The 21552-nt window shown below is 39.9% G+C and overlaps 2 protein-coding genes across 12 annotated transcripts in view; one reads left to right on the forward strand and one right to left on the reverse strand.

The window, feature by feature from the left end:
• The window catches only part of LOC136448940 (titin homolog), a 51524-nt gene extending 49938 nt beyond the window's left edge, over positions 1-1586 (forward strand). For all 8 annotated transcript variants that reach the window (XM_066448682.1, XM_066448688.1, XM_066448683.1 and 5 more), the window contains one exon: positions 114-1586. In XM_066448682.1, coding sequence (XP_066304779.1) covers positions 114-120 — 7 coding nt within the window. In that variant the 3' untranslated portion in view covers positions 121-1586. The remainder of the gene's footprint in view (positions 1-113) is intronic.
• Positions 1587-6911: 5325 nt separating this feature from the next.
• LOC136448284 (zinc finger CCHC domain-containing protein 7-like) overlaps positions 6912-21552 on the reverse strand; it is a 62934-nt gene continuing 48293 nt past the window's right edge. For all 4 annotated transcript variants that reach the window (XM_066447646.1, XM_066447645.1, XM_066447642.1 and 1 more), the window contains 4 exons: positions 9396-9488; positions 8668-8773; positions 7780-8241; positions 6912-7257 (listed from right to left, as the gene is read on the reverse strand). In XM_066447646.1, the coding sequence (XP_066303743.1) occupies positions 7061-7257; positions 7780-8241; positions 8668-8773; positions 9396-9488 (858 nt within the window). In that variant the 3' untranslated portion in view covers positions 6912-7060. The remainder of the gene's footprint in view (positions 7258-7779; positions 8242-8667; positions 8774-9395; positions 9489-21552) is intronic.

Raw genomic sequence — 21552 nt, forward strand, 5'->3', positions numbered from 1 at the left:
GATTAACACAGACAAAGTCTTAGCCTAATTGAGAGAAGATTGAATCAGTCTACATGTAAATCAACACACTGTGAGAAACAGGTTCTGACATTTGCATTGTTTTTATTTTCCAGATGCTGAGAACATGGCTAGCAATTCCCTAAGGCAGCAGGAAGACTTACAGAGATGTAACTATTACCTTAGAATATGGACCTAACATTGCAATCATGGTGGAAAAAATGTTGTGACTACTACTTCGTCCTTCGACAACCAACCACAGTATTATTGAGTCAAGTTGCCAAAACTTTGTCATCAGCTGGTGCTACTTGTGCTGTATAGAAAGTTGAGTTACTGCTGCATGATTTACGTTTTCTTGTATTTCTGATTTGTACTTGTACTTGAGTGTTTTGTCTATTGTCAGTATTCAAATTATATCAAACAAGCCCCAAATTAAGTTCTGTAGTTTAATCATCACCCTACTATGGGCTTGTCTTGGTTGATACCAGAAATTAGTAAGGAGACGATTGAAATGATTATTTGCAGATAGGACTTACGTAGGACATAGTTTTGACTTAAAACTGTTCTGTATTTAGTCCTATGTTGGATATTTCACTCTTTTCTGTTGGAAATTTTCACCCTAAAAACTGAAACAGTACAGAACTGTTACCATAGAACATCCATGGACAGCTGAAGATTAAAGTGATGGCAGAGAGATGATTATTATCAACCTGTCAAGCCCATACTAGCCTGGTTGCTACTGAAACAATGGTTACTGGCAGTGTCCTGCAAACTAAGGTTGTCCTTTTGGTGGTTGTCAGTCACTTCACAACTACTGCAATTTCAGGGCAACCAGACTGGAATGGGCTAGAAAAAAGGCATAAGCCATATTTGTCTACAAGAAGTGGAAACTAAGAGAAGGGGTAAGATGTTAGGGATTAAAGTTGAAAGATGGTTCCCCCTCCTTATTTTTTGAAGGAAAATGAGCATGGAAAATTATTTCAAGATATACACGTAGTTTGTTACTACTGGAACAATTGTAACTTGTAGTGGCATGGGAGATGCATGCAGCAGTTAAAGAAATGACCAGTGGACCAGAAAGACATCATTGGATCTGTTTGTCACCTGTTGTACAATGCTGTGAAATCATGTACGTATTTCACCACATATTCTGGCTATGTAGGCGCTCTTCAGAAGCTTGGTGTTTCTTTACTCATACTTTTGGAATATGTAAATCATTGCTATGACTGTGCCAAGTTTAGGACATTCTTTTCAAAATGTATAGATTTATAGACTGCTGATCATGAATTGAATAGATATTCTTTGATTTGACTTGATAGATGATGAGCATTAGCTTGACATGTAGCAACTGTAAGATAGATTTTGGGTTATTGCCATTGTAAGTGGTAAGTTAGTCATTTGTCTCTCAGTCATTGTAGAGACATTGTATATTTACTTTAAGGAGTATAGGCATGATTTCACACGATGAATTCTTAGAAGATCCTTTATGTATAAACTGACATTAAGAAAGTGCCAAATCAGAAGAAAATACCATATTTTGATTATTTCCTAGTGTAATGTCAATAAAATGTAGAGGTCTTCACACTGGACTTTAGTGTTGGTTGCTTCAGCTCCTTGTCGCAAAGCTAAGAATTTATCATCAAAGTGATATCCAGCACGTATGCCTAACGTAAGCGTTTAAGGCGTGTTTGTGTATTAAAGGTTAATGTCTCAAATATAGGTTCATACAATTGTGTCCAAAGACGTATCTTATGCAACGGCTGTTACTCTGAATCTGGTGCAATGTTGACCAAAGAAAATGAAAGCGACTTGGCAGCTTGATGGGTTTAGGTAGCAGGCCACCGTATGTGCATTACGCTCTGAGTACATGTACGTGCTGTAATATCCCATCTAGTAAGTTTGATAGTTAACAAGCGTACAACACCCCATACATGTGCCTTCACCAATAAAGCCCTCTGAAACCATCCCATTCAATGAAACGCAGAAAATCTTACAATTAGAATTGGTGTAGAAATCCCCTTGGATCGAAGGCGATACGTAGCGCTGACAAATAGTATTATGCGGTGCTGCAGGTACAATGGCTAACATTATGATGCAGTGCTTCAGTGAACTGCTAGAGGGCACTTTTGATACATGCACCTAATACCTCATCACCTACTCTCCAAGCAGATGAGTGGTCCGGCAGGTTTTTGACGTGTTTTTAGGCGTTTTTGTCGGGCTTTCTACTTTGTCATTTTTTTGTGTGGGCTGGCTAGACAAAAAAAATGACAAAGTAGAAAGCCCGACAAAAACGTCTAAAACACATCAAAAACTCTGCTTGGAGAGTACTCATCACCATTGTAACCACCTCGTATAGAAAATTGTTTTATCCATCGATAAGTACGTTTATGTGTATAGGTACTTAATAAACTTAGGAGGAATAGAATAAAAAAGGGACACAGACATAACACGGCGACAGAAACATTACGTCAACGGAAAGAGATTCTTGAGCAGAGGAGAATACTTCAAGGTAAGTCCAACAGAAAGCGGTGATGAGGAAACGTATTCGTGACGTCAGACATGGATCCTGCCAATCAAACCTGTGTAAACAGGGGCATCATGGGTAAGGCATCAAGGATGGTGGAGTCAGTAGTGTCAAGTTACTGTTTGTAAGTGCTGGCTCCTTTTCATCATCATGTAACCCGGATGTAACGTTAGAACCCGAAAACGTATTTTAAGAAATCTATTTTAAATGCTGGCTCCTTTTCATCATCATCATCATGTAACCCGGATGTAACGTTAGAACCAGAAAAGTATTTTAAGAAATCTATTTCAAGTGCTGGCTCCTTTTCATCATCATCATCATCATCATGTAACCCGGATGTAACGTTAGAACCAGAAAACGTATTTTAAGAAATCCATTTTAAGCGCTGGCTCCTTTTCATCATCATCATCATGTAACCCGGATGTAACGTTAGAACCAGAAGACGTATTTTAAGAAATCCATTTTAAGCGCTGGCTCCTTTTCATCATCATCATCATCATCATGTAACCCGGATCTAACGTTAGAACCAGAAAACGTATTTTAAGAAATCTATTTAGTGCTGGCTCCTTTTCATCATCATCATCATCATGTAACCCGGATGTAACGTTAGAACCCGAAAACGTATTTTAAGAAATTTATTTTAAATGCTGGCTCCTTTTCATCATCATCATCATCATGTAACTCGGATGTAATGTTAGAACCAGAAAAGTATTTTAAGAAATCTATTTTAAGTGCTGGCTCCTTTTCATCATCATCATCATCATCATGTAACCCGGATGTAATGTTAGAACCAGAAAAGTATTTTAAGGAATCTATTTTAAGTGCTGGCTCCTTTTCATCATCATCATCATCATCATGTAACCCGGATGTGACGTTAGAACCAGGAAATGTATTTTAAGAAATCTATTTAAGTGCTAGCTCCTTTTCATCATCATCATCATCATCATCATCATGTAACCCGGATGTAACGTTGGAACCAGAAAACGTATTTCAAGATATCCATTTTAAGCGCTGGCTCCTTTTCATCATCATCATCATCATCATCATCATGTAACCCGGATGTAACGTTAGAACCAGAAAACGTATTTTAAGAAATCTATTTTAAGCGCTGGCTCCTTTTCATCATCATCATCATCATCATCATCATGTAACCCGGATGTAACTTGGAACCAGAAAACGTATTCTAAAAAATCTGTTTTAAGTGCTAGCTCCTTTTCATCATCATCATCATCTTGTAACCCGGATGTAACGTTAGAACCAGGAAATGTGTTCTAAGAAATCTATTTAAGTGCTGGCTCCTTTTCATCATCATCATCATCATCATCATCATCATGTAACCCGGATGTAACGTTAGAACCAGAAGACGTATTTCAAGAAATCCATTTTAAGCGCTGGCTCCTTTTCATCATCATCATCATCATCATCATGTAACCCGGATGTAACGTTAGAACCAGAAAACGTATTTTAAGACATCTATTTTAAGCGCTGGCTCCTTTTCATCATCATCATCATCATCATCATCATCATCATGTAACCCGGATGTAACTTAGAACCAGAAAACGTATTTTAAGAAATCTGTTTTAAGTGCTAGCTCCTTTTCATCATCATCATCATCATCATCATGTAACCCGGATGTAGAACCAGAAAACGTATTTTAAGTGCTGGCTCCTTTTCATCATCATCATCATCATCATCATCATCATCATGTAGCCCGGATGTAACGTTAGAACCAGAAAACGTATTTTAAGAAAACTATTTTAAATGCTGGCTCCTTTTCATCATCATCATCATCATCATGTAACCCGGATGTAACATTTGAACCAGAAAACGTATCTTAAGAAATCTATTTTAAGGGCTGGCTCCTTTTCATCATCATTAAAATCATCATCATCATCATGTAACCCGGATGTAGAATCAGAAAACGTATTTTAAGTGCTGGCTCATTTTCAATGATATAATTGTAGGAATAACCACTTTCGGTTACCGCGGCTTCACCACACTAACCACACCTTGTCTGAGAAATGTGAAGAGCTGCAAACGATGAGACCGAGAGCGGACCAGAAAAATAAATATATGATTTCAGAGTACAGTCTTTCTCTTTCGTGGCATTTGTAGGCTATCCAAAACGAATGCTCAAATTGTTAGAAAGATATTGAAAATACTTAGCATAGTTTGGAAATATGAATATTTGTACATCGATAAGTAAAAATCATAACCCCCAAGAGAACCTAATTTGACACCTCCTGAAACCGGAAGTGAGAAATCGGCCGTTTATCTCGCTAACGGAGCGACTTCCACTAGCAGATTTCGGGTTTTCGGGAATGGGCAAACTTGGAAGGCTCGTATGGGGTTTATAAGTTTTTGCAGAATATTTCATATTTCTCCTTTGCAAAAGTATTGACACGTCGAAATCCAATCGTTTTATCTTTTTTAGGCTTGGAGTGAAATAGTCAGTACAAAGGCATTGAAATTGAAGTATTTGCTGAGGCTAGAAATATGTTCTTTTGTGGGACGAATTTTCAGCTATTTCCTTCTTAGGTTTAATTCTGTTCGTGGATTAGATATATAGGTACAAAGAATTACTCTTTTTACACACAGGTACATGTGGTATTCTTGGCAACTTTGACGTTTCTAGAATAATTTATACATCTTTCCAATCAGCAACCTTGGCCATCCGTAATGCCTTACCCATGATGCCCCTGGTTCCACAGATTTGATTGACAGCATCCATGTCTGACGTCAGGTATGCGTTTCCTCATCACCGCTATCTGGTGTTGAAGTGTTCTCCTCTATTCAATGACAGTTTCATAATGTTTATTCTGCCATTCGTTAATGATGTGTATGTTTATGAGTTTATTTCCGGACCATAGAACGTAGCTATACACATAAACTGACCATAAATTTAATCATCGATGGATGTAATAATGTTCAATGCGAGGTGGTTACTTGTCTTTGTCTTGTTGGTGACTTTATACTGGTTCATGCACAGAGTGCAATCAACAAGTTACAAGTGCATTGATCAAAAGCGGCCTCTAGCAGTTCATTGAAGAACTGCAACAAATGCTAGGCATTGTCCTTGGTACTGAATTGTTATTTTTTACCGCTACGTGGCGCTTTTAATCCATGACGATTTTTACACCAAACCAGCGACTTGCCTACTGGTTCAATTTATGCGGTAATATAATGAATAGACTCTAAGTAATGATTATGTCTGGAAACATGACTGGTTCTCACGCCAGTAACACTGTGATTGCAATAATATATTGTTTCAAGTGTCTTACATCTATGTGGAAATTGTATTTTGTTCTATTATGTATACACCTGTCCTGAATTTGATTGTGGTAGTCAACAGTACAAATCGATGACCAAAATCCAGGCAATACTGATTTTATTCATGTACCTGCTATGTCATTGGAAAACAAAAATCTGAATGTGCATGTTTCAGATACCTTTATTGGCAAAGGTACTTGTAGAAGTTGTTGTTGTATCTGGTCATTGAACGCTTGTTAGATGTCAAACTTATTTGATGGGATGGGATATTACTTTGATGGCTTATGCTTACTTGGCAACAAGAGGGTGAATCAACAAAGACAATGTCTCTTCAATGAATAAAAAACTAATGACTAACTTACCTCTTACAATGCCAATTAACAAACCAAATTCTATGTTCCAGTCTCGATTAACCCAAGGGCTGCATTTGTTCAATCAGATTGAAACCTCCTTGATATTATCTATCTTTCAAAATAAAAGAATACCTTCTCAATGCAGCCGTCTATACATATCAAAAAGAATTGCCCAAACTTGGCAGGCATAGCAATGATTTACAAATTCTAAGAGTACGAGTAAAGAAACACATGTACAGAGCTTCTGAAGAACACCAACATGGCCAGAAAAATGGTTTCACATCATTTCAAAAGAGGTACAACGTAACAAACAGACAATAATTACTGATAAGTGCATTGAGATATTAATTACAACTTGAAAGGCACTTTCATACAACAATTTGTTGTACAAGATCTAGAGTACAATCAAGTGTAATTGTGGGATACAGTATGCTATTAAACATTGGAAGACTCCTAGTGGTGGACAGAGTTCATGGTACAAATGTATTTTCTTGCAAGATCATGACATTTTCTTCTATGAAACTACCCCCCACCCCCTGCCAAATCTCAAAGTCAATGGAACAGAGCTGGAGATCAAGGAGGTCACATGTCTGCTAGTAGTCTGGTTTACAAAAAAAACTTGAAATAGGAAGTGAAAGTATCAGAAATGATCTCAAAAGCAAACGGAAGACTCTTCATGCTAAAAAGTCTAAAATGCTTCAACCTTGCAGCAGAAGACTTGCTACAAGAGTACAAGTGTGCTTTCATGCCAATAAACCACACTTTCATGCCAATAAACCATTCCTCATAGAAACTGCATATAAGGTAATGTCCTGCATCTATGCAAGCCATAGAGCCATCGAGCAACTGGTATTACAAATCTAATCTCAAAAGTTTACACCTGTATTCCGCATGATCTCAGCTTATTAACTAGAGGTCACCACTGTTTTTTTGCATTGTTGAATCCCCTGAATGATGTGGCAAAGCCCTGAGGAGTGACAAATTTGTTCTTGGCATGTTTGGACTGTCCTGTCGCCCCAGGACCCCGCCCCTGCTGCCCCTGCTGCCCCTGCTGACGTTTCGCCCGGTTGCCTCTCCTCCTGTCCTTCTTCTGCTTCTTCTTATGTTGAGCAGCTGTAAAAAAAGCAAAATGTTGGTTCAGCAACAGGGTTTACCCCTCTTATCAGGGCAATTTCATTCCTAAGTGTCATCTACAGTAGTCTTAAGATGGGCTTCAATGAACAAATAGTTCCATTAACGTCTTTACCTTATTATAAAACAGAATTGCAACAGTCAGACAAGATTCTTGAAAAATATTACTTATTATTAGCCATCCGCTAGTTGGTCAACCTTGGCATGTAACAACATGTTCATCCTGAACCAATGAATAAATAAATAAATAAATAAATAAATAAAAGTATTACTTTGTGTAGAAAAACAGGTTTTAGAAAATCAGCCCAAGCTCTAGCCTGATTTAATCGCGCTTATAGCAGCCGCCCGTAACTGGTCAGCCGCAGGGAGGGGCCATTACAGCCCCAGACAGCTGGAGTTTGCGTTATACAGACTACAAGCTCTTAGAATATCCTTCTTTTGATGTAGCTTTCCACTTCACTATCGTAAACTAAGTAAACGTAACCAATCTATGACATCACTAACCTGCATTGCTATTCCCTTGCGTCTGCTGGAGGCTCACGTGACGTCCCCCGGTCCCAACTTGAACCTGGACTCCCCTCCACTCTCGTGGGTCAGTCCAGCCGCCTCCCTGCTGGATTTTCTGTTGCACCTTCTTTTTCTTCTTGTTGGCATTTCTCTTAAAGTTACTCTTACATCTCTGGTCTAGTTGTTTCAGGTCATAAGCCATTAACTGGTTTTCATATGCCTCTTCACTGTTCATTGCCTTGTTCTTCTTTTCCGACCATTTCTTCTTTTTCTCAGATGGTCCTTTTTTCTTTCCTGTTACTTTGTTTTTAACTTTACTGAATGCAGTCTGAACAAACTGGGACAGTTTTGATTTCTTAGTGTCCTTAAAGCTTTGCTTTGTTCCATGTGGTGACTGATATGCCTGTCCATCCCTCCTTGCTCTCTTGTTGTGGCTCCTATAGTTGTCACTATCAGCATCTGTAGAGAGGCCAGCATTTCTTCTTGTTAAGGGTAAGCTAAAGTAACGTACATTGTATATCTCTGGTCTTTATTACAGGGCTATCTCTAGTTTTAAGTTTTTTTTTTCCTTTTTCTGTAAGTTTGGGAGCCCATGCTGTTGATTTTCATTGTTAAATCTGTCATTTTGAGCTTACAAAAATACATTCTTCTGCTCCATAATGATACATAGATACATGTAGAAAACTCATGGAACATTTAACTTGTACAAACAAAATGCTTCAAAACAAACTGAGTAAAACATTTTCACTACTCTCCAGTAGAATGTTAAGCTTTCTTCACTCATCTTTCAATGCACTGCTGTTGCACACATTGCACTCTAAGGATTAAACTGAACACAAATCAGTCTACTGTATCTGTATCTTGTAGATAGACTGAGGTACTCACTAAACTTCCTTTTCTTCCCCTTCCCGCTGTGCGTGAACTCCCCGTACACCGTTACAAAGGGTGATGTGGGGTACAGGTACTTACACATGGAGGGCCAGGAACAGTCCTGAAAATAGAAAATGGTAAATTCCTTTATTTTTGCAACAGGGACAGACTTTGTCCAACAGGGCCACTTGAGTTTTTCTAACGTGTGAAGTACTCTAACGTACGTAACGTCAGCAGCAGTTGGGTGAAGCTGTCTGCAGAGTGCTGCAGGTTCATAAGGTGTGCCGTCTTCTGAAAACATTCTACTTTCACCTTGATTGTGACCATAACCCACACGTTGGAACAACTTTCTATAAAATTAAAAACATAACTGCACTCGAAATACATAGAATATATCCATTGAACTACCCCTGGCCTGGCTGTACGATTAATTTTTTTATCTTATCATCAGTAAATAATGATGTTTGCTAACAGATCTTAAGTTATCTGATTGAATGTGCATTATTCTGCCTCAAAAGGAGGAGTCACATCAGACAGAACCAGCACCATGGAAAGTTTAGAATGTAGTTTAACATCGGATGTAGTCCATAATATCATTGTATTTCCCATTATCATATGTTAGTTGTACTTGCAATTAGCCATTGAGCATCTATTTGTAATAAAAAAAATAATATTACATGTATTAATGTTATGCCCTAAAAGTACATTTTCACCAATACACAGTCTAGTCTATGTAGACTCACATGTCCGAAGTGTCCCTGAGTCCCACAGTTGAAGCACCAGATGTTGTTGTTTTGGTCACCAGAGCCTCTCACAACAGCTGCTCCCACAGTCGTCTGCAATGAAAAATTATTAAGTTCATTGGTTTCACAAATTATAACATAGAACCTGTCCGATCAAAAGTTGCTTGTCTTGGGGTTAACATGTACAATACTGCCCTCTTTCAGTTCAGGCATGCAGCGCAAGTTGAGGTTTCATTTTTCATATACAGCAAACAGTTAAACATGTACAAGTGACCACCTCTACACAAGGATCACCTGGCTAAAGTGACTACTTTTTGGTGGTCCCTTAGATGACTTTTGGTGAACGACATCTACAGACCTAATCATACTGTGGTGATAAAATCTTACAGATGCTATACAGTATATCGTACTTATGTATAACTTCAGAGTATTGCAAAGACTGCACATTCACACCACCTAGCAACATATGCCTGAACTGCAGCAGTTTTTTTACCCATTCATGACAGATGTCCAACTCTTGGTCCAATGGTCTACGTCCCATTGACAGTGCAACCCCTCACAGCTCCGTGTGAAAACTCTATGGAGCTTCACAGATTGAAACACCAGCTTTATGACACGAGACACACTCTCTGACATGTTCACTCTGTTGTGTGACCAGTTCCATATTCAACGTAATCATTAAAATGGCTCCGAGGTCCTTATGACTAATGTGCAGACCACTTATGTGCCCAGGAGCATCAAATAGGGAGGGAGGTGCCCTGTGTCAGGGTAGAGGCTGGCTGTGGAGGGAAATATTGCTTCTTTCCAGTCAAGTAAAGTCACACATGCTAGGGGAAAATCACTGCAAATGCAAATTGATGTACGCTTTTTCAGACATTGGAGGACACATTTAGCCTTTCAGAACGCAAGAGACAAATATTTTTTTATACAAATATACATGTAGTTTTAGTAAGACTAACGAAAGACAGCAGATACTGTCTGAAACTTCTGCAAAACTTATCCAGTAACTTTTGTATTGAGTTTTGTTAGAGTTATTTTACTACCAATGTACATAAACAGGAAAATAAAGAGATAAAACAAGTTCAATGATTATCTCACAACAAAAGTTTCTCATACATGTATACTGTATCTTTTTCTTGTGCTTCCACCTTGTAGTGAACTTCAACTTGAGACTGGCATAGAGCCATTCCTGTAAGTTCTTCACCATCAGATGTTGTCTTGCCTTGTTACAACTACTTAGAAGACACATTTGTACAGATCCAGAGAGGGAACGGCAAGATGATAGATGTTTTCTTTCACTATCAATAACTCCACAGTAATCTCTGATCTACAATCAAGATTGCTGCCTGAAAAAGAGCTGAAATTACATAAGTGGCTATGTTTGATCAGCAAATTGGGCTAAAAGTGGCGGAGCGTTCTCAAGATGGATGGGGGGAATGCTCATGACTGATCATTTTTATCACTGCCTTGTCTTGTCTCATTGGAAAACCAACAAGGCAGAAACCCGACCAATCCGGTGATTTTGTCACTAGGTATAACCAGGGTTGACATGTCCCCGTTGGACCTGAATGCCATCAGCAGCCAAGTCCCATCGCTAAGGTGTGCCTTTGACACGGTAAGGATAATCCATGGCATTGAGAGTTTATACATTGTTATTGTTTGTTTTGGGAGAACAAATGTCGATTACTTGTTTCAAGGAAAAAGTGGAGGGACACAGGTATAAGAGATGACAAAAGTTACACACATTCAACATGCGACTGTATTCAGTCAGGTAATACATTAACCATGTTTACATAATCTAATATCTTTGTCTTATATCTCTCATGAGTTTATTATATAAACTTATAGAAAGATTGTTGCTAAGGAGGCAAGCAAGTTACCATAGTGATAGGAAGTCACACATATTTGGAAGAGCTTGATCTCAATAATGCTAAGCATGAATGATGTAGAATATAATTAGTCAAATATTGTACTTGTGTCAAAATATGGCAAAAATGAATATTTCTAGTTCACGATAATCTAAGAATATGCACCATGGCTGTATCCAGCACCCATTCTTCCATCCTGGGACAGAAGTTTGCTTGTTGGGACAGACACAAATTTATCCTCGTCTGTTTAAAAAATCTCAACTTCATGACACCAAATTAAGGAGAAATTATTTTGAAAGCTTAAAATAAAGAATTTAATAGCAAAAATGTACAATATGTGCTCCCAAAACAGTAAATGGGACAAAAAAAACTTTAAAGCTGAAGACAGCCCTGATTTGAACCATACTTATGTGTATGCATCAAGGCAAGACAGATATAAATGTTCTGACATCAGAACAGCAGCAAAAGTAGAAGAAGTTCAGCACTCTTCACTTCCTAGTTTGTAAGACTAACTTCTGTCGTACCAGTTGCAGCAAATAAAGCAGAAATGAGACGTGACAAATGGGAGTTGTGCTGGGAGTGACTGATGGGCCATATCTACTCCTTAACATGTCTCATTAAGGATCCAACCTGCCAGAAAACCCGCAAAAGTGCTTCCTCACCGGAAATTTTATCGTGCCTCCAGTCGGCTTATAAATTGCATCTGTCACAAAATGCAGTGTTCTGAGTTTTGAGGGGCCAATGGAAGAGTGTATCAGAAATCTGGAACTTTAGATGACTTAAGTATTAAGTTGTTACAACTATCAATATATATATATATATATATATATATATTATGTATATATATATACACCAAACAGGACGTTATCCTGTAATCTATTCCTTACATGGTAAAGGACATCAAAAAATACCATACCAGTCTATATACAGGTGTAATATACCTGAGCACTCAGAAATGCAAATTGACAACTTCCGGCCACTTTTGGTCGGCAAACTTACACAAGAAGGTCTACAGTTCCACAGACTTCAGCACTTCCAACAAATCCTCTTCAGTTACACCTCCCCATTCCAGTTCGGCTCTTATTCTGCTCATTTCTGAGAAGCTGTCTGGCTTTTTCCACTTGCTGCTTCTCCTCCTACTGGATTGCAGCCAAAATGGCCTTCTCTTCTAAATGCCCAATTTTGTGTGGATACACGTACAATGCAAAGGGGGCCATCCTACTGAAGCCAATAGATAGGTGAGGGTATTCATAAAGGAAAGGCATGAAGGAACTAGGCTGGCAGCCAGGGTACTTCAGCCCAAACACAGTACATCTTCCACACCAGTGGGACGACACAGTTGACTTTCTCCCCCTGCACAGATAATGCAGATTTATTCCAAGAGAAATGCCAGGTCACAAGACCAGCATTAGGACTCTCTCTCACCTCATCAATTCAAACCGTCACTCTAAAACAAGTCACATTGACTCACTTTTGAAGGACAGTTCTTTTCCAGTAATATAACCTCAAGCAAGCAGGACACCCAGGTTTTATCGCTTCCTAGAATTTCTTCCTCCTGACATAATCTGTCAATTTTTGTGTTTGATATTCTTAAACATTAGCCCTTTACTTTATAAAAGCTCAACATAGCAACTGGTAGTTGTTAAATTGATCTTACATACTTGATGCATACCCAGTTGCATTTTTCACAGGAAGAAATGTTGGCTGTATCTAATGCCCACTGATGTCCATGTGATGCATATCAGGTCTAAAGGGCAACTAAATTGTGAGCAGTCCACTCGGTTGAAATGTTTCTCTTCCCATGCACAAATATGTAAAAAGTTCCTTTCAAAACCTTTAACACAGAAGAAGGCATGTACATGATGTAGCTAGCATCTCATGTCTGATGTCTAAGCATCTTTCTGCAGAGAGTCCCAAGCACTCATCGCAGAGTACATTATTAAGTTGTACATCATGTCTCTATATCCCTGATTGTATCAATGCACCTGTATCATGGTACTATCTTCGCCCCATTTACCCCAGCATAAGGCCTGCCCTCTCCTGTAAGATGCATGCCGTTCTCAGTTCTGGCTTTCACGGCTGCATTCTCAGCTAATCCCTGTACAAGCCAGCTACAAAAAATCTGCATTCATTTCTCTGTAAAACTGCGTAAAGCAGGCTAACATAGTAAAGATGATGGATAAATGTAATTAGCACAATTTTTCTCTGGGACTTGTAAGCAAAATGTATTCCACCCTGTAAATCTATTCTAAAGAGCTGCGCGGATCTTTCAGACTTTTCCCTTCCATTTTGCTCCATCTTGCTTCCAAAAGTGCATCCATTACGCTAGTTAAAAACAATCTGTCCTGGAGCGGTCATCAAGTGCAACAGCAGACACTTCTATGGCGTAAAACTTAGAGAATTTCAGGCCGGAAAACAACGAGAACAACATGATTAATCATCCCCGCGATCAGCGACGTCAGACTGTCCGCAGAAGCGGCGTTGGAGGCGAGCGTAGCCGGCAGGCCGTACCGCTCTCTCTCCCCACCCCATTACCCACCGGCTGCCTCACCCCGGCAACTGGAACCTTTCCCGCACTTCTAGAAAGGAACTTCCAAGCCAGCTAATAATGCTGTGTCAATGATAAATCACTGAGTTAGATTTACAAGGAAGACAGAAAGCCTGGGTGTAAGCTGTGTGTCTTCTATTACCCACTCCATTTCACCATGAAGTTACTGTGGCGTTCTCGACATCGGCTACCACAAAAAGGGGAAGGAAACTTCTCTACCAGGTGTTGCAAAACAGCTAAAACATATCAGTATAAAAAGAAGATCATCAGATAAATTTTGTCCAGTGTTTTATACCACCTTTTTGTTGGATCAAGCAAATGTTTGGTTTAATACAAGAAGCCATTGGTTTACAGAAGCGTCCAAGGTATAGCAGGATAGAAGACGGTTTTGCATTTAATATTCTTGCTTCCCCATCATTACCAACAAAGAGACAACAATTCTAAAATCCAAATCATGGAACTCACATATTATTGAAGAAGTGGGTAAGTTCTTCTTCCACTGCCTCCAACGAAGAAGTTAAACCCAATAGAAGCACATGTAGCTCTAAATCTTAGTCTTTTACTTTATGACATGTAGTATCTTAGTATAGCTATCATCTGTTGATATCTCGGTACTTGTTATCATTTTTCCATACTACACGTACTGCGATTAGCCTTCGGGCATGTATTTGCAAATAAACAATTAGTTTGATAGACTAAAATTTTTTGCAAAGTGTACCAGATCATTTCCTCAAAGTGTACCGGCTATTTTCCTGCAGTAAGAGATATCTTAGTGATCTCTATGGCCTGACTATTTCCCCATTTGTCACTAACCACAGCATCAACTGTATTTTTGTCTATCAGGGCGCAGATCTCTTGTATCATGTACTCAGAGTTGAAGGACATTGGACATGGGCAGCCAAGTGTCACCCCTTCCACTTCTGAGGTGTCTACCAAGTCACCTGTGCCGCGCTTTGTTCTCAACTTCCATTTCCACCACCACTCAGCCAAGCAAACCACTTCCACTTATGGTGTAGTCATTGCCTTTTAAGTTCCCAATCTTAACAGATTTTGGCACCAACAATTTTGTTGGGGAGTGATAGCTCAAGAACCTGTCTAAAACAGCAAAAGTTTAACTGTACGGTAAAAGTTGAACGGGAAATTCATATTGCAGTTTAGGAAGAAAATCGTTTGACTTTCAGGTACCGTTCGCTAAAACAATTCTTAGGAATGTGAGGTACATTTTAGTATGCAGCTCACAGCAGATGATGAAAGTTGAATGTGTTTCCATTTTATAGACACGTACCTGACTGTACATTTACCTCAATGTCAATATCATTCTACGAGAAGGAATTCTCATGTCCTACTAAGATAAGTACAAACGTTGGGCCATCCAACACTGCTTTAATTCCCTCTTTTCACTTAACAATTAACAGTTGCTACAAAACTAGGCCTGTGTGTGAATTCAGTTATTCTGTTGCACCTGCCCTTTTGTAGATGAAGTCTTCATCAGCTAAACTCTCATCTCTGTGTGGCCCCTGTGTTCTCCCTTGGGTGGGTATGTCAGAGTTTCAATTGCAGCCACTCACATAAGAGACCATTTGACTTTGAGAGGGTGTGACCATGTCTGCTATGATGGTGGCTATAATTTGGGGAGAGGTGGCAATGATCAGGGCAGAAGACCAAAACAGGGGAAGGTAATTACTCCAGCATCAGAGGCCGACTACAGGGTCAGGTGTCACTCAGCCTTGATGAAAAAAGAAAGCATAAAAAATCGATTGAGAGGACCTTTGGCAGGCACAGTGCTGGGAGTCTGTCCTGTTGAGCTGACTTTTGCCACCTCGGAAATTACCTCGTCTCATTTGCATATTTATTGAAAAGCATTTTTCACCCTTCCTGGAGTGTTTATACCTCATTTCCACACGTCCAGCCTATAGACTTGACCTTGTAAATGTGCCGGATTTAGTTCAACTAAAGTACACCAACCCAGTCTTGACTCGTTGGGTAGGTAGTTTGGTACTGTTACACATGTCTTTGTAAGAGTATGCAATCTACATTGTAAATGACACTATGGATTACATGTAGTATACAAAAGAACCTGATATTCGACTTTTGCCAAGAAGGTTATATTTGGGCAGCATATGTCTGTCTGTCTGTTGGTCACCAAGACTTAGTAACACAAGAACAGCTAAATAGTATCGTTTTGTATTTGGTGTGTTGGTAGGTCATGGAAAAACATGAATTACATTTTGGGTGCCCTCATGGCTTGGTTTGGTACTGCAGTCAAATTTACGGTTTTCGTGTTCGGGACATGCTATATGCAGGCAGATATCCCTTGTTTCATACTTCATCTAAACTCAATTCCCTTTCAACAGCAAAGCATCTATTATTAGATAACCAACCAATTGCATGGATCTTCTTATTGCTCTACAGCACTTTCTACTAGTCTCACAGATTATCATACAAGTCCCATTGAGACCACAATATTCAAGCCTAAGTACAAGACGACACTTTGCCTTGAACTACAGTATGGTAGACAGTTGCTATGTTTACGATGCAGGTCAATATTTGTTATTTTACAGTGCCATGAACATCTCACATGAACAGACAAGTTTTGATTATTTCCACAACATCCCCTTTTTTGGATGGAATCTCTTCTTGTTTTTTCTGAAAACATCTTTTTATTGTGATGTCTCATCCCTGCAAAACAAACGGGAGAAAAAACACATTTTCTGATCCTTCTATCCCTCTTAGTATGCTGAAGATGCTATCACTGCCTGTCTAGGAAACCTGGTTGTCTGTGTTGACTCAGGTGTACATATGATACGAGAAACCTTTTAAAAATAGTTGGTATCTCTTTGATATCCCTTTAAGTTTACCAAAGGGAAGTGATCAAAGATTGGAAAATTCTTTGATCATCAGGTGTCAGTCACCAAGTACCCGCTTTAATCAGTTTAATCCATTTGCAGTGGAATTGAGGGAAATGCAATTTACAAGACAACAAACAGGAGATAAACTAGGGAAAAATCAAAGAGATAAGGAAGACAGAGGTAAAGGGATACAAAGACATATCAGGAAGGGAAAGAAAAGTGGAAAAGGAAGAAGCTAGAAAAGGAAAGTAAAAGATATACATACATTTGTACATTGTACATGAAAAGCGACATAGAACTGTTACATTTTGGTAGAGGCTTGTACATTCTTGCTTATGGGGCCAAAGTACAACACATAGCAGATTGACCGGGTCCTTAACCTCACCAGAGCATCTTCCTTGATTAATGAAGGCTGTAAATTAATAAACATGAAGATCTGCCTGAAATCTGTCCATATGGCATGGAAGCACTCCATGTGCTAAACCCTGAACTACGTGTCCTTCCCCTCAAGCAGATATTTGTGGATGTTGGACACTTCCGCCCTTTACCAACTTGGCCCAAGCCCCAAGGATAATCAGACAAACTCGGGCGACACCCTAGTCAACTTGCCCGGTCAAGTTGACCGTATTGGGATGAGTTGAGCAACTTGATTGGGCCAAGTTGGTAAAGGGCCGAATCGTCCTGATCCCGATGTTCAGCGCACCTTGGCAAGGATGACCTCCCCACAGACAGGTATGGACCAGGAGTCAGCAATATTCCAGCACAATCAATCTCAGAAAGATTAATGCATCAGGCAACAGATCATTGCTAAGGTCAAGTTATCAATAGGTAAGTTAACCCCTGATCTCTGGGGCCTTGGGCAGAGACATGGCTGGGGAAAGGAGTGGAAATATGAAAGTGCTGGAAAACCAGCTCATCGAAATGTAGACATATACCTAATAGTTTACTTGATTCAATTAAAAGATGATAATCTACTGTATCTTTCTATGATTTTTGTTTCACATCTTAGTATTCGGTAGTGTTTCTACAGACTTAGATTAAATCATAAATTTCCTTTTGATAAGCCATCTAACTTGGCCTTTGAGACAAAGCATTCAAACTCCTTGTTTCTGATCTTTGCTGTATTCTTGAATTGGGGTGAAGTGTATACAAGCTTTTATGGGTATGCATACTCAAAATGTTAATGTCCAATTATTGGCAGAAAACAGCATTTTAGGGCAGAAAACAGTATTTTAGTTCTGGGGTATGGGGGTCCACATTTTCATGCCTGATAAAATGGAGTTTAGTGATATCGTAATATAATGCCATTTTAGAATTATCATTGTTAATGACTTAAGGGTTTCCAAGGTTTATAATTGTTCATTAGCATATTGAGTAGTCTAATATTTTCATGGTTGTATCATTTTCAAATAATTTGCCATACACTGTACCCAATGTAATCGTTGCGCAATAAACTTCTATCGATATTCATTAGAAACAGACTATCATGCATCTCCACTCGACAACTTCTTACAAAGTTCGATGACTTAGTAAAGAGCTCCTGACAATTTCACCAAAGACTTATATAACCATCCTTGTCTCTTCTCCTAACTGGTACCAGCCAGGGAATGATCCAACCCTACAGGAGTTAAGTGGAGTGTTTGGGGAGATTAGACACAATTTACCCCGGCATGCCAGCTATACTCCACACAAGTGGAGCCTAGGAATCCCCGCTCTGCTCTTATCAACACTAGGCAGCGCTGCCTCCCAATAATGCTAATTTTCCTCCCGCTGAGGAATCTTTGTGCCGCTGCGGGATAATAGCAGTCCCCGAGGATAGGAAGACATCTCTTGGGACGGCACGACAATAGCAAGGTTGAGGCAATAGTTTGGCGTAGGAACGGGTGCGGGGAAACGTGGAGACCCAGCTAAGTCTTTGTTTGGTCACATGGGACGCCTTGATGGATGGGGGGGTGGGGAGCGCGCATCGGACGTGCCGGGAAATCGATGAAGGTGATCCTGAACGAGAAATTAACGTGGAATTAGGACATGAGGGGGAGGGCGACCGCCAAATGAATAAAGATACTTCCAGACAGACTGAGTGTTATTAGTGAATATTACTGCCAGCCAGAAATTAAAGCTTCTGCGGGATGATAGATTTTGATCCATATTGAAAGTGACACTGCAACAAGCCAAGATGGTAATCTCAATAAAGCATGATTTCCACAGCAAATTATTACAATGGCTGCTGTATATGTGATACATACAGAGTGGTCTCAAGAGAGGGTACATTTTCCTGACAATCTTTGGCAGAAATTCTTTTCAACAATGAACTTTATAAGTCTATTAACTGTCTGCTTCCATTACAAGCTACCTGAATATCAGCCAGGTTGAGTGGGTAATTTGAGAAACAACTTCCTTCCTTTCTTACTACAATGGGAGAAAGTCACAAATGTTTAGGCTTTTTATCATCTGATTTTATAAAAGTCTTATAACTGAAACTTAAGAGTATCAGTATATAACACAAATATAGGGCAAGGCAATGTGACACAATCCCAACAGTGTAAGCTATTAAGTACCGGACTCCGACTATATAATCTGTATTAACAGATGGTGGGAAAGATGAAACGGCCTCCTTTCAATCTGTTTTTACCAATTCCTGATTTCTTCTGTCATGTAAATGAGGTGTAAAATGTTTTGAACTCCCCCAAGTGGTGACGGAAAAAAGGCTGCAGAGTCGTGTTGGAAATCCGAGCCACTGGGCAGGTGGAATCACATGTAGGCTGGAAGTTTGTGCCGACAAGGGTTCGGATTTCCAATTTCAGCATTTCAAAGACGGGCGAACAATGCTGGAAATGACTAGCGCTAACAGGAATGTTCCCTCCGCTGACCCCTGACCTTCCGCCGTGTTCCGCCACAAAGGGATCGGCAAACGCAACACGTTGTCGGACAATAGGAGCCAGAGGGTTTATAAACATGACAAAGAGGGGGCATGCTGTGGCATTGTGGGAAGATATGCACGCCCACTCCGAAGCACCACAAAACATTGACTGCTTTGTACGGCATGTCAATGATGGATCTTATCCTTCCCTAAGTGATAGTGAAAGGATAATGAGTGGCCTCGCTAAGACACTGTGTCCTTGTGTCAGCCTAATTTCATTAAGAGGTTAAGAATTGTCATGGAAAAGACAACATCAATGGCCATGGGTGAGAGAAGCTGTTTTCATAATCAGTGCGGGAGGTACGACCAAGCAAGGAGGTTGGACCAAGCGAAAATTACCCTCAAACAGCTTTTTCTTAGTAGAAAGCTTCCTTTTTCCAAGAATACCACCTATAAGAAAATGATCAGATAATAAAACGTGAATAAAAATTCCTTTCATCACAACTTTTACCACCCACATCCAGCATATCTGACAAGAACATCTCACTCCTCTCCTGTTATTCCAAGAATTTCTATGTAGAGTTGGGTTTCCTTGTGTTGATATGACTTTATTTCTTGTGGCTGTGTTTACTGAGAAATACGATGAAAAACTGATACGACTGTGAATGACTTCTCAGGAATTTTTGTCCTTCTTTCTGATTGATTATATCCTGTCCGACAGTGCTTGAATTACTAGGAGAGGGCCTCATGCAAAGCATGTCATACATAGAAGGGATTTTTGCTGTGTTTCCGTGACGTCTGAGCTTTGTGACATTTGTTATCCTGGATGCCCCCACAAAAGTCGTCTTAGTTTCCCCCAAACTGTTGACAAAGAATGATTGGAACTCCATCAAAGGTAAGACGAGTTCTTAAGTTGATGTGACTGACCACCGGGTTAGGTGACAGGACCTCATGCAAAGTGTGTAGTACATAGACGAAATTTTTCTTTCCCCATTGTGGAGGCTTTGCACTTTAGTGGTTGGGGTGGTGCCAGGCTGACCCTGGGGCTCCCGCACACACAACGCTGCAGGCAGCATCTCCCAACAAGTCTTTACAAGCCTGTCAACATGTAGGAAGGAGCAGCTACATGAACCCATTAAGGGGAAACCCACACCTTGCTCCACTCATAACACCAGGTCACTTCTGGGGACGCACTACAAAGGACCCGCCGGCCAACCCAAACTTGGTCTGCTTGTTAGGCAACAACACAGCAACAAACCAGCAACACTTGTGCATTTGAAAGGAATGCAGCAAGGTATTGTGTAAGCAGCCCTGCGCTGGCCACTCTGAAGTATCTTTGTGTAGAAACAATGCTGATACAAAGCAATCCTGCCTAAATAAGGGACATTAGCATCCCTGGTTTTCAGCAGAGGTTATGGAATGTTTGAGGTTCAATTTTCACACCACCATCCTGTGGCCCGAACAGGAAGTATAAGGTTGACATGAAGAGTATGGGGCAGGTCTCTGGTCTAGATCACGGCCTTCAATACTTCTTCCTTCAATCGTTCATTCCTTCATTCAGACCCTGTAGTGCCTAGTAGCACACAGGGCAGCAAGTTTCTTTGCTGTTTCACTTTCAGTAGCAGACTAGGGTATGTTTTTACAGGGAGAGGTTGCTTGCCCTTCGCTTTAAAGTGCTCATGGCACTTGACTCCTCAATGCACTAAACAGTCAAGTCCCTAAAATTCCTAATTGACTGCTAATTGCATTGAACAGTCAAGTTCCTAAATTCCTAATTAACTATTTCCACTTTTCGGGAAAGCCTGAAATCTATGGGAATTATGCTAATTTGTCACAAACGTCATTTTACAGCTTATTACGCATGACAATGAGATTCATGCCGGACGACAACTGAAAAGATCAATAATCACCAATTTACAGGGAGACACTGTAATAGGGCTGGGCACTTAGGGATCACGAGGGATCACGGACACTTCCAGTCAAAATGACAAATAATATTCTGTGTAACAGCAATTGATCGCCTCTCCCAGTG

This window comes from Branchiostoma lanceolatum, chromosome 14 (assembly GCF_035083965.1).
Source record: "Branchiostoma lanceolatum isolate klBraLanc5 chromosome 14, klBraLanc5.hap2, whole genome shotgun sequence".
Taxonomy (NCBI): domain Eukaryota; kingdom Metazoa; phylum Chordata; class Leptocardii; order Amphioxiformes; family Branchiostomatidae; genus Branchiostoma; species Branchiostoma lanceolatum.